The sequence below is a fragment of the Aptenodytes patagonicus genome, chromosome 1 (genome assembly GCF_965638725.1).
Source record: "Aptenodytes patagonicus chromosome 1, bAptPat1.pri.cur, whole genome shotgun sequence".
In the NCBI taxonomy this organism is placed as follows: Eukaryota; Metazoa; Chordata; class Aves; order Sphenisciformes; family Spheniscidae; genus Aptenodytes; species Aptenodytes patagonicus.
This window is the reverse complement of record NC_134949.1, coordinates 168,440,069-168,453,988: the sequence shown is the minus strand read 5'-3', so window position 1 is coordinate 168,453,988 and position 13,920 is coordinate 168,440,069. Positions and strand designations below refer to the sequence as shown.

Sequence of the window (13,920 nt, the reverse complement as noted above, 5' to 3'; positions counted from 1 at the left end):
GACTGAAACACATCTAGTGATTTTTGAGCTGTGGGATTAAAAATATAATTAAAAAAATTGAGAACTAAAAAAGGGTCAAATATATTTTAATCTATATTCATAAACAGCAATATATTCAGGTTTATTTGAAGATTTACCTAGGTTAAACCTATTATTACCAAAAATATTTACAAAAAAAAGAGAAATAGAAAGCTAGCACACAGAATCCCTTAATTGCTTTATTTTTATCTTAAAAAAAGAGTATTTCCATGGACATTATAAAGCTCAACACAGCAAAAAAAATTTTTTTTTGCCTCATTGCTTTCTTTTAAGACTTGGGGTTTTTTTAAAGTAAGAGAGAATGTGAAAAAAAGATGATGAAAATAAAAATGGTAAAATACTGACCAAATAATTAATTACCACAGAAAGCATTTCTAGAAAACAAGAGACAAAAATCCCACAAGATTTCCATTTCCCTCTTGAGGTAGAAGGTCCAACACAAGTATTATAATGTTTACAAACTATTACTTACATCCTGTAAATGAATGTTATCGAGATCACAGGAACTGTTTACTGCTTCAACCAACCAGCTTTCAGGAGTGATCATGTTTAAAGTCAAAAGGAGTGATTCTGGCAGTTCTAGGAATTTTGCCATAGGTTCAGAAGGAAGGTGCTTGTTGATCCCGTAAGTTAATTCTGGTTCCAGAACAAAACGATAGAAGCTGTTGAAAAAGAAGCGTTCAAAAAAAATACACTTACTGAAGCATAAAGTTCCAAACATGAAGTTCTTCTAAAATACTTAAAAATATAGTGAATGTTTACCAAATTAATGATGTTTGGAGGCATGGTAGCTCCCTGTTCTTTTGGAGTACTGTCAGACAATACCTACAGCATCTCAAATGGGCTGGTAGATGAACATAGAACTATTCACTTTTGATAAATTTTTGCTGGGAAAGTGCATAGCTCCCATTAGCATTCTAAATGCCTGGGAAGGTAAATATCCAAGAGCTGCATCTAAACATCTTGACTGTGAACTGCCTTGGATTCTCAGAATCTGTATCACTAAACTAAGCAGAAGGACTAATCTGCTGGAAGGAAAGAGTCTTTGGGAACAGTTCCTGACACTAGCAGCAGCAAAGACAGAGAGCACAGGAAAGGAGAGGTGTGTCTATTCCTTTCCAATGCTTACTCCATTTATTCCACAGGTAAAAGATCCTTGCAACAACAAAATAATGATGATTTTCTTCCTTCCTCTACTGATATTCAACAAAATGAGGAGAATCAGAACAGAGAAAGAAGACCACTGAAGATGGAGAGTGAAAGCAGCAAGCAATGAGTGCTTCACATGGGGGAAAAAAAAAGACATTTAATTACTATGAAAAGTAAAAAGGTAAGAAAGTCTGTACCCATCAGGAGGAATACAATTTTCCCCACAAAATATTTGGGCTAGTATATGGATGCATTTCATATGAAACCATCGCTGCAAGAAAAATACAACCTGTCCTCAGAGTAGATGCCAGAACATTTCTTCCTCTCACCTCGCCCAAGCACAAGGAAAGAACCAGGCACTACCACCTACAAAGTGGTTAGCTTTAAAAGCGATCATGACAATGTTCACACAAGATACTCAGAAGACTGATGATTAAGACACTCTCTTGTGGTATGAGAGGTGTGAGTTCAATTCCTCTCAAACCGAATAGAAACTAAGGACTTCTGTTTTGTGGGCAAGTGATTAACTCTCTAATCTGCTGGCTAAAGGGAAGGCACTACCACCAGCTCTCTCTCACAGTAAGATTACAGGTAAAGTATCTGCTAAAGGGATGGCAGTGCTCAAACATTTCTCTTAGAGGGAAAGGAATCCTCTCTGGGGAATTCACTTCAGCGTAAATGTCTATAACTGAATTAGTGAACCCTGGTCTTTACAAACAGTTAAAAGAAACTTCAATTTAAGGCAGGTACTTTCAGGGTACAATATTCTTAATGAATTATAACAAGATCTCAAATGCAGACTGTACATTTACTCAGATGAATTTCATCTTCAAATTACTGTGTAATGAATTTTACAGATTAAGTACACTTAAGTGGACTGTAAGAAGTGAGCAAGTTAGGCAGACAATCTCCCTCTGCAAGTTTTCACAGGCATGAAAAGACTCTCCACTGATTTCTCTAAGGATTGTTTACAAACAGTGCATTTGATGGACTCGATCACTTCCCTGTGATCCCATGCTTGACACCTTAGAATTAGAATTTTTCTCTAGACAAGTGCAAACTGCTTAGGTAACATTCAAGTTACATTAGAAGACAATAACTACGCAACAAAACAATCCAGAAACACAAACCACTTTATTTTTTAAGGGATATACACTGTTAAGGCTGTTTTTCCAAACAGAGTGAGATCATATACTTGTAAGAAAACCTATAAACTACTTACCTCTTCAGTGGCACTTCTGACAGCTTAGATCTGCAGTTCAAAAACAACCTGAGTTTCACATTGATAATGTCTTTGAGTACCTACAAGGGAAAAAAAAAATCTCTGTAAAAAAAAAAAATCTCTGTATCCTGGAGTGTGTGGAAGACAACTTCCTGACACAGCTGGTAAGTGAGCCTACCAGGGGAGGTGCCTTGCTCGACCTGCTGTTTACAAACAAGAGAAGGACTGGTGGGAGATGTGGTGGTCGGAGGCCGTCTTGGGCTTAGCGACCATGAAATGATAGAATTCTTGATTCTCGGTGAAGTAAGGAGGGGGGTCAGCAAAACCGCAACCATGGACTTCCGGAGGGCGGACTTTGGCCTGTTCAGGACGCTGGTCGAGAGAGTCCCTTGGGAGACAGTCCTGAAGGGCAAAGGGGTCCAGGAAGGCTGGACGATCTTCAAGAAGGAAGTCTTAAAGGCGCAGGAGCAGGCTGTCCCCATACGCCGTAAGAAGAACGGGCGGGGAAGACGACCGGCCTGGCTGAACGGGGAGCTCTTGCTGGGACTCAGGAAAAAAAGGAGAGTTTACCACTTGTGGAAGAAGGGGCAGGCGACTCAAGAAGAGTACAGGGATCTCGTTAGGTCATGCAGAGAAGAAATGAGAAAGGCAAAAGCCCAGCTAGAACGCAATCCGGCCGCTGTCGTTAGAGACAACAAAAAATGTTTTTACAAATATAAAATTCTATAATATGTAATAATATATATTATATATAATAATATATAATTTATACAAATATATTAATATGTTAATGACAAGAAGAGAGCCAAGGAGAATCTCCATCCTTTATTGGACGCGGGGGGGAACATTGTCACCGAGGATGAGGAAAAGGCTGAGGTACTTAATGCTTTCTTTGCCTCAGTCTTTAACAGTCAGACCAGTTATCCTCAGGGTACTCGGCCCCCTGAGCTGGAAGACAGGGACGGCGAGCAGGATAAACCCCCCATAATCCAAGAGGAAGCAGTTAACAACCTGCTACGTCACCTGGATGCTCACAAGTCTATGAGGCCAGATAGGATCCACCCAAGAGTGCTGAGGGAGCTGGCGGAGGTGCTCGCCAAGCCACTCTCCATCATTTATCAGCAGTCCTGGTTAACGGGGGAGGTCCTGGACGACTGGAGGCTTGCCAATGTGACGCCCATCTACAAGAAGGGCTGGAAGGAGGATCCGGGGAACTACAGGCCTGTCAGCCTGACCTCGGTGCCGGGGAAGATTATGGAGTGGTTCATCTTGAGGGCGCTCACAAGGCATGTGCAGGACAACCAGGGGATCAGGCCCAGCCAGCACGGGTTCACGAGAGGCAGGTCCTGCTTGACCAACCTGATCTCCTTCTATGACCAGGTGACCCGCCTAGTGGATGAGGGAAAGGCTGTGGATGTGGTCTACCTGGACTTCAGTAAGGCCTTTGACACCGTCTCCCACAGCATTCTCCTCGAGAAGCTGGCGGCTCACGGCTTAGACAGGTGGACTCTGTGCTGGGTCAAAAACTGGCTGGACGGCCGGGCCCAGAGAGTTGTGGTGAATGGAGTTACATCCAGTTGGCGGCCGGTCACGAGCGGTGTTCCCCAGGGCTCAGTACTGGGGCCGGTCTTGTTCAATATCTTTATCGATGATCTGGAAGAGGGGACCGAGTGCACCCTCAGTAAGTTTGCAGATGACACCAAGTTGGGCGGGAGCGTTGATCTGCTCGAGGGTAGGAAGGCTCTGCAGAGGGACCTGGACAGGCTGGATCAATGGGCCCAGGCCAACTGTATGAGATTCCACAAGGCCAAGTGACGGGTCCTGCACTTCAGCCACAACAACCCCATGCAACGCTACAGGCTTGGGGAAGAGTGGCTGGAAAGCTGCCTGTCGGAAAAGGACCTGGGGGTGCTGGTTGACAGCCGGCCGAACATGAGCCGGCAGTGTGCCCAGGCGGCCAAGAAGGCCAATGGCATCCTGGCCTGTATCAGAAATAGTGTGGCCAGCAGGAGTAGGGAAGTGATCGTGCCCCTGTACTCGGCACTGGTGAGGCCGCACCTCGAATACTGTGTTCAGTTTTGGGCCCCTCACTACAAAAAGGACGTTGAGGTGCTGGAGCGTGTGCAGAGAAGGGCAACGAAGCTGGTGAAGGGTCTGGAGAACAAGTCCTATGAGGAGTGGCTGAGGGAACTGGGGTGGTTTAGCCTGGAGAAAAGGAGGCTGAGGGGAGACCACATCGCTCTCTACAACTACCTGAAAGGAGGCTGTAGCGAGGTGGGTGTCGGTCTCTTCTCCCAAGTAACAAGCGATAGGACGAGAGGAAATGGCCTCAAGTTGCACCAGGGGAGGTTTAGATTGGACGTGAGGAACAATGTCTTTACTGAAAGAGTGGTGAAACATTGGAAGAGGCTGCCCAGGGAAGTGGTTGAGTCCCCATCCCTGGAAGTATTTAAAAGATGTGTAGATGCGATGCTTAGGGACATGGTTTAGTGGGCATGGTGGTGTTGGGTGGACGGTTGGACTCGATGACCTTAGAGGTCTTTTCCAACCTTAATGATAATAATAATGATTCCATGAAATAGAGACAAAAATTGGTTCTTGGTAATCATCAAACTTTGTAAATAAGCCAAAGTTATCCTTGCAACATCCTGTCATTTCTCAAGCTTCAGGAGAAATCTCAAACATTTTAGTTCTAAATATATCTGTATATTAAGGGATGTTGTCAGATATTCCAAATAAAGATTTGACCTTTTCTAAAAACTGCATGATTTAGCACACGATATTCTTGATAGTCAAAATGTTAACGTTTTCCCCTAGTGATGCAGTTTTTTTAAGAGAGCAGTTATCCCCATTTTCCAATGCTTGTGTAAATTATATTATCACCTTTCTTATATTGTGTTTTCCAGAAGGTTTTAAACCACTTGAAATTTGTAGTACAACACGTGCCTTCTATTCAATAACCAATCTTAAAACAATGACTTTCTTATTAAAATTGTTGTATACAGTAAATTGTTGAATATAGTAAAGCTCAGAGAATTATTTTAATACTTAATTACTTAATACTTTTAAATGTCAGCAATAGATTAATGATGCGTTAAACTATTCAATCAACTTCAAAACATTCCAGTAAGTTAAAATATTTCTACTTCTTTCTCAGTTTCTTCATCTGTTCATTTCTAAAATACTAATTTTCTGGATGCTGTTATACAGGAACCATAATATTAGCACAGAATTTTTTTCTTTTTTTTTTGAGCAATCCATTTCGTTTAAAGTTAACAAAGTTATTAATTTCTTTAAAGCACTCTTAAAAACCTTTACCAAGTTTTCTTCATTTCTGTGGTTTCTGATCCAAAGTGCTTATTTGAAAGCATAAAGCATCTGTGTCTACCTTTATGGATATTATTAGAAAAGCAAATAAGATACTAAAGCTAAGTTAAAATACTGATACTACTAAGGCTAAAATCTAAAATTACTATAATGGCACGTAAATTGGGAACAAAGCAAGACAATGGTCATCGTTAAATCTCTCTTTTATTATAACCATTTTTTTATTTCCTCAGTTCAACCCAGGGCTACTGATATTCTTTACTATAGTGCTACAACTTTATATAGTCCTAGGGACCTGTTCTGCTCCTAGTTTCTCATTCTCATCCTTTGTGTCACCTGAATAGCGTCACTGAAAAACTACTGAGCAAAAAATAAAGACTAGGGAATGGCATAAGGGTGAGAACAAGTGAAGAAGCAGGAAAGGAGAACTGAAACAGCACTGAAAGTATAAGAAGGGCAAGTATTACATGACATGGGTTAAAGACCACCAAAATCAAAATAAAGGTCAAAGTGACTCAAGTGTCTATCCATCATTCAGAATAAAAAGCACTTGTAACCAGTGCTAGCTGGTCTTATCTACTAAAATATACCCAGAATTTTCAACATTAAGGAAAACAATTTCTGAAATAAAGATGTTGCATCCAAAATTATGTAAACCTGTATTGGACTTTATCTTCAAACAAGACAAAAACCTCATCCCATTAGTAAGAACGATACTTCAGCAATCTGCATTGATAGGTTGTTGTGTGCAGAATGATCTTGAAGAAGACTGAGGTATCATCCCAGTTCATCAGCTGACCATGAAATTTAATATAGTATTGTAGCCAAAAGAATAATGCCATTCTTAATTAACATTTCAAAGGAATTTAAATAGGAAATGACAAATAAGACAAGAATGCATTATCTCTGTGTTTTCCAACAATGCAACTTCTGGAATACTGAAATCGGTTCTGTTATTTAGGGATTATGAGGATGCCAAAAGCCAGGGCATTCAAGTCAACACATGAAAATGGTTACAAGATTGGAAAGCCTTTTTTGTAGCAGGGTATTTGAAGAGTTCAGTCTGTTTACTTTAATGAAGAAAATGCAAAGAGGAGCATGGAAATTTTGTTCAGAGAGTATTTCAAACTGTAGCAAATGGCTGAATTACTTCAGTTTACATGGCTTGAAAATTATTTAAGCTCAAGTTTTATTTTACATGTGCAGTCACTTTGCAAAACGCTTACTGTAAGTTACCACAACTCATGTGAAAAGCGTTAACTCACTAAACCACTATTATTCAACCAATCACTTGAAACTGTGAGTGAACATCACCATAATATGAAGCTTCTACACTGAAAACAAACTCTTACAATAGAATCTTCAATAGAACTGGCAAAATGATGAGAAGATGAAAGCTTACAGCATGGACCTAAATAAAATTCTGCAATTCCAAGTCTGAGTTTAACAGTCAGGTTAATTAGCCACTGGAAAAGCTCACTAGGAGCTGTGATCTTACTGAACTGCTTGATAATACTTAAATTAGGATTAGATTAACAAGAATGATTTCTACTTCAAATGCTAATTGATAAAAAGAAGTCCTATGACCTGTGTTATATAGGAAATCAGACTAGATTATCAAAAGGGGCTCCTTCAGAGATTTCTCCTCACTTTAGGGATGGAATAAGAGTTTCTCCCTGAAGACAGAATGAACAAAGAAAAAAGAAGGCAAAAGATAATTGACAGGAAAAAAGAAAAGGTTTGATTTTTCTCTCCACATTTTTAAGTTCTTTGACAGTTACTGGAACAAGAAAAAAAAAAGTAGATGATCCTAAGAGTTACATAGTGCTGGAGTAAAGCAGTTAGGCTAGGGAACACGTAGTGTGTTCAGTGGCACCATGTATAATATTTTTTTCAGCTGGTTTTGGTGAACCATAAAAAAAAAAAAAATCCACCTCTTTCATTTTGTCCTCATTTTTAGATGGAGGAATTTCTACTTTTTTCACATCACCTTAGGGACCACCTTCATAACTTTAGGACCAGTTAGCTGTTCCATGTATTCTGCTGAGAACTGATATGGTCCAACCCTCGTCAAGCCAGGGCTAGCATTTAAAGATCTACTGTAGACAGTGACTGTTGCCTTGTCTGGAAATATTCAATGCTAAAGTCTATGACAAAACTTTTTGAAAAAGGCAAAACACAGGTTATATGGAAAATTCTTCCTGCCCCTCTCTGGAGAGCATATAGAGCAGTTCTTCTGATACAATCCAGTATATTTTTTAAAAACAGTTAAAAGGCTTGGCTCTGCTCTCATTCATGCTCTGACTCATACCTTGCCCCTGGCCTTAAATTGCCAATTTCTTAGACTAAGAAGTAAAGTTAGATTACGGTTTACCTGTAGCGGTTCACACCTTCTCAATTTCAATTCCATTTCAGTAACTTTTTGTTTATATTTAAAAAAAAATTACCAAAATATTTCTTTGAAGTGACTATTAAGTAACACAAAGTAATATAATAGCATGTTTTCACCAGGGTAAAAAAAAAATAATGTGGACACATTCAGCATGGACTGGGGCAAGAATCATGTGCTTTGCTGTGGTAGTTACTACGCAAATTTTGCACCATTAATAGCTACCATCCCAATATACTGGGCACTAATCCAGTTATGTTATTAAAAAAAGATCCTTTAAATACGAATATATCCCAGTGCTTAAAGTTTACAGTATTTGTCACCTATATATAGCAAGATAATCAGAAAGGCATCCATTTAGGAACTGTGAGTTTGGAGCTTGCTGTATATATGTATGCATGTTTTGTCTCTACACCAGGCGGAGGTGGCTTTCCAGATAATTAGATATGTATTTTTTTTAATTCTCAGATTATTTTATTTTTAATTAAAAAAAAAAAAAATTGAAAAGTAGTTTCATCTACATTAAAATATTTCTGATTTGTTTAGTTTCATCAGCATTTCATTATTTTCTCCTAAGGGTTGGCTTCTTGAGTAAGACTATAGCTCCTATGAATCAAGTAGGACATGCGATGGCTGAACAGCTTGGCACATCATGGGAGTCATTTGCCTAGACATGCATTAGGGAAGATACTGCTCGTCAGGGAGCCTGTTGCTCTAGGAGGAATAGAGGCTCCTGATCTGAGCTACAAGGTCCTTCACACAACTTACCATAATATGAACTTCTGCCTGAATGGAGAAAGTTTCCAGTCAATTCCAAAATGAAAATATTTTCATCTGGTAACATCAAGCTTTCATTTTAACTGAGAATGGTGAAATGAAAGATCTGGTTCTAGAGAAAAGCTAGTACTTCAGTCTTGAAATAACAGAATTTTCATGAAATTTTACAACGGTTTACTTTGCTTCACTATTATGTATGAAGAGTGAGTGGATGCCTCAACATTTAATACAAAAGGCATAAAGGTATGAAAATGGGAGGGGAAAAAGCAATGTAAAAATTTATGAAACTTTCATAATTACTGCAGAGAAAAAGATAAAGCAGGATGCAGCAAAAATCAAGTTACAGGCTTCAGAATTGTAACGGACCATAAAAAGAAGACAAAATTTACATTTTTATGGGAAACTATAAAGGAGCCTGAGGTAGAGTGATATTCTGCAGCTAGTGAAAAAAGAAAATCATTTTAGGAGCTATGTTTTTAGGACAGTCTGTCTTTAGATGATCAATAGCTACACACAACAGAAGACTTCTAGATATACTTGGTAGCATTAATCAACTAAGAAATACCTTTCCAAGAACTGAAAGGTTTATAGTCCAATCTTCTTATGATCATATTATGGGTCAGATTTAGACCACTTCATTTAGGTACCTTGGAAAACTAAGGTGATTTGGTTTAATGGAAGGAAGCGTATGCCTCTTAAGACTTTGAGATGGGAGATCCTTTCCCTCTATATTACGCAGACAATCTCCTCCTTTCCTTCTATTGACTATAAAGAGCATTTATGGACTCACTTTTAAGAGGAATGGTTCATGGGGCATCTGAATTTTAATTGCAAATAAGGTACTTACAATGATGAATTAGATCATCCCCAACTTTTTAATATGAATTTAAATATAACCAAATATATATTTTAAAAAATACCTAAATTTCATTTACCCCTTTGCTATACTGTACATGGAAATAAGAAAAAGTTTAGTAAAAATTAAACTACAAATATGCGAATTAAAAGAAATTACCACCATCTTACAATCAATAACTGAGCCATCTTCTGTGCTTCTCTTGTCAATGGATCCACAATAGCAATAACATCATAGAATGGTTCATTCTGTTGGGGATCGACTTTTACTACACTGTTAAAAAATATTAATAAATAAGTGACATGAAAACTCTAAACTGAATTTGTGGAAATAACAAACATTTTTAGGCATGAATTTGTAATATCAGAGCCACTTCAGATTTTACTGCTCGTGAAGACGTTTCCCTCATTTCAAGCAGTAATCATTATTGCTCCCTGTGATATCACTAGAAAAGCTAAACATGAACAGCAATTAAAATTTAGCATTAATCTACATAGTTCCATACTGGTTATTGATTAAATACATGCCCCATTACAAAATCAATAACCTAAAAGGAAAAGACACAGCAAAATTTTTAAAATGGCCTTTTTGTCACTAGTCTACAGTTTCCTTTACCGGTATCTAGAATCATCAGATTTGACAAGTGCCGGCAGTAACAAAATTTAAAAAAAACAGCAGCAAAAATAGCAACTGAGAATTGTAAAACTTCATAGGATGGATTAGCTTTATGCATTCCAGAAAATAATTTAGTTTGATAAACTTGATTAGACTAAGTCAAGGAGACCCTAGTTAAAGTACTCTGGATCCACAGGAAGGAAGTGTTAAGTAAACCTTAAAAAAAGTGCTCTAAATACACAAAATGAACTATCTGAATTTGTTTTCCACAAAAATATACCTAGAAATGTGAGTACCATTAGTGAGTCAAACTCCCTCCAATACGGTAGCAGCATAACTCCCTGTTGTTAGTGGAACTTTGGAAAAGGTGTTAGCCACTTAAAACAGGCTATTGATTTCACTCCTTGTCTTTTCAACAAGTATTAGACAGGGCCAGCACATCAGCACAGCACACTAGAGCAGCTTTACCAATAAAACCAAGTAAGGATTTGAAAACAGCATTAAAAAAAATTTATTTTGATCATGGTTCTTGTGCTATCATATGTCCTTTTAAAAAATGTACCTGTCTTTGCTCCAGAAAGTTTGCCCCAGATAAGCTTAAATTAAAAACGGCTACCGTTAGTATCCCATTACAAAGAAGACAGGATTCACAGATGCACATCTTGGTATTTTAGGTCTCATTCATTAACAATGACAACAAAAGACAATGCTTGTGGCATATTCACTTTCTAAATCTAGGATCAGAAACACAAGGAGCCAACATACAAGTAAACACACTACTGACGCTAATATGAGCTTGCCAAGTGTAAATCTGTTAACTGAAGACGGTCTGCTCAGTTTTTCTGAAGGAATTAAGTGCCAGTGAGCCTCATCAGCTTCCATTTGAATGTAATCTAATTGTATTTTACAGTCTAATCTAATTGTATGTTAGGGTCAAGCTAAGCACGGGAACTATGGTCAAGAGTGAGACTGCTAAGCCACAAACTGCTATACAATATAAACATATGCATACTAGCCTTGACAATAGTACTCAGGATCCACAAACAGAAAAAGCTGTGCTAGCTTCTTTTAGCTCTAATCTGTGAAATTACTTCTAACATTTATGAAATGTATGGACTCCAAGTTTTCTAACTCCAGATCACCACTTCTCTTCACACCAATTGTAATCACTCTTTTTTCAGTAAAGGATAAGGCTGGAAAATCATTAGGTATTACTAATTAATTTATTAAGAGAGACGTAAAGATGCATTACACCAAGGCAGATGAACAGGTTCATACAACCATACAATCAACTTCTTTTAAAACTGGAATGTTTACTCAAGTTTTCAAAGACCTTATGTAGTAATCAGTACATTCTAATTTTAATATGAAAGTACTGTAAGTGCATTATCATGGCAGACAGAACTTACCTGTGCTGTTCTTTGAGTAATTCAGCATCTTGTCTCATCTCTGTTTTAGGCAAAGATGACAGTAGGGCATCTATTTTCATAATCAAATCACTGCCACTATATTAAATAAGGTGCATACAATTTGTTTTTCATTAGAAAAAGGAGTAAAGCATTGACATTTTAATGTATGTTTGTCTACACAAGCGGTATTTTAAAGCCCACATCCTGAACTCTTTAAAAAGATTATCACTTCAAGATTTGTAGCTTTGAGAAAAACATTTAGCATGACAATGCCCAAGAACCACTACTGCCTTAGAGCTTGTGAACTGTACGCTTCTTAAAATTAAGCAATGCAGAATTAGCAGAATTACCATTCAGCCTCACAGTTTGGATGGTACAATCTGCTGATATTTATAGCCCTTCATTACTTTTTCTGCAATTTTTTTCCTCTCTGACAACATCTAGGAACAGACATAAATGAACAAAGTTTCAAGTTTACTTGGCCACATCTTTTAATTTTTTTGTATTTCTTACTAGAAATTCCTTAGAAACCTTAGTAGTTCTATTTCAGTGTCACTAAGTCTTAATATTTGATTAAATATGTTTTGCCTCTCACTACTTATCTCCTTGATAGTTCTACCTCTTCTTGATTTTGTTTTTCTGGTAGTTATTCTCTCAGTCCTTCCACATAACAGAACTGATACTCGGACACAGAAAGTCAATAGATATTGTAAAAATAATATAATATTGCTCTCTTCTTTGCACACAAACTGGATCCTTAGATTAAAAGCTGGCTAGAACTCATCTTTATGCTTCTTCAATTAACAGATGTGTGAATGTTGTCTAGCAGGGTGTCCAAGCACCACATCTATCCATGCCTCTACAGGCTCCTTTTCTAACAATTCCCAAAGACAATGCACTTTCTTATGTCAAATATCAACACTCAGATATTACTGTGGTTTTAAGATGCACTGGATTTTATCACGCTTATTATTATTCTTTATAATTACTCTTAAGGAAACACAAGCTAGTAGAAATTGTTTAGTTAGCTGTACTTGTCTCTTGGTTGTAAGTATGATGAAAGTAGATAAAGTATTTGGAGTAATTTAGCAGAGCTGCACACGTGTTATGAGGCAAGTTGGAACGGATATGATTCTTTGGATAAGCAGTGATCTCTTATGCCTTAGCCTCATCACACCTATGACCAACGACAAAAGGGTGCACATCTCCTGAATAACACAGGGTGCCTTTTTTCTACTCTATGCTGTAGCAACGAGGTACCAAAGAGGCTGTCAGCAGCAGGGTAAATGACACGTGCAGTTGAAAACCAACATACATAGTTTATACATATAGTGGAAAACCATGTTACATGGCAGAATTAGCCAAACAAAGGTGATACAAACTTTAGCAGATGTGCCATTTCTTCTAGAAAATAGGGCAAGTGTCTGAGTAGGTAAGTATACTAAGTCTGTCAGGGAAGTGCGAAAAAGGAAATGAGGGACAGTTAAACCTGTCTATGTAGAAGTACTCAGATGCTAAGTAAGAGGATAGCAAATATATAGCATGCAAACAACAAACACTTTGACTAAGTGCATGTAGAGTGTATATATATAAGTATATAGTATGAAGAGTACTATGACTATATATTTGAACATTTGTTCATATTTCCCGTGCAAAAGGATTATTACTCACAGGCAACAAACAAGGCAGTATATCATAAAGCCTCAAAATACAAAAGAATTTTACCTTTTACTACTGTTTGCAATCTCTTTGACAATAGCTTTAATCTTCTCTGCTGAGGTACTGTATGTTATTTTTTCCAACAAATTGAAATCTTCTGCATAGAACTCATTTTCATCTAAAGGACCCAGTACCTTAGATAGAGAAAAAATGTTACTAAGCGTAAAATGTCCCAGTAATGTTTCTTCTGTAAGCAAAAATATTAATGCACAATATTCAGTATGCAACTATGAATATTAACTATGTAGTACTAAACTGTATAGTAACTATACAGGATTAGGTTTTTACAGTTATGTAATTACAGTTAATTACCAGTCACAAAGAACAGTTGCAATGGAAACATCCATGACATTTTTCGTTATACATACCTATGTAAAGGAGTACACTATTTAGAAATAACAAATCTAAGTTTAAGAAA

General features: G+C 37.6%; 1 protein-coding gene across 1 annotated transcript in view; it reads right to left on the bottom strand.

Moving 5' to 3' along the window:
- UGGT2 (UDP-glucose glycoprotein glucosyltransferase 2) overlaps positions 1-13,920 on the bottom strand; it is a 99,702-nt gene that overhangs the window by 26,613 nt on the left and 59,169 nt on the right. The window contains exons 23-27 of the mRNA XM_076362103.1: positions 13,509-13,636; positions 11,784-11,879; positions 9,930-10,032; positions 2,411-2,490; positions 512-701 (exon numbers count right to left, since the gene is read on the bottom strand). Coding sequence (XP_076218218.1) covers positions 512-701; positions 2,411-2,490; positions 9,930-10,032; positions 11,784-11,879; positions 13,509-13,636 — 597 coding nt within the window. The remainder of the gene's footprint in view (positions 1-511; positions 702-2,410; positions 2,491-9,929; positions 10,033-11,783; positions 11,880-13,508; positions 13,637-13,920) is intronic.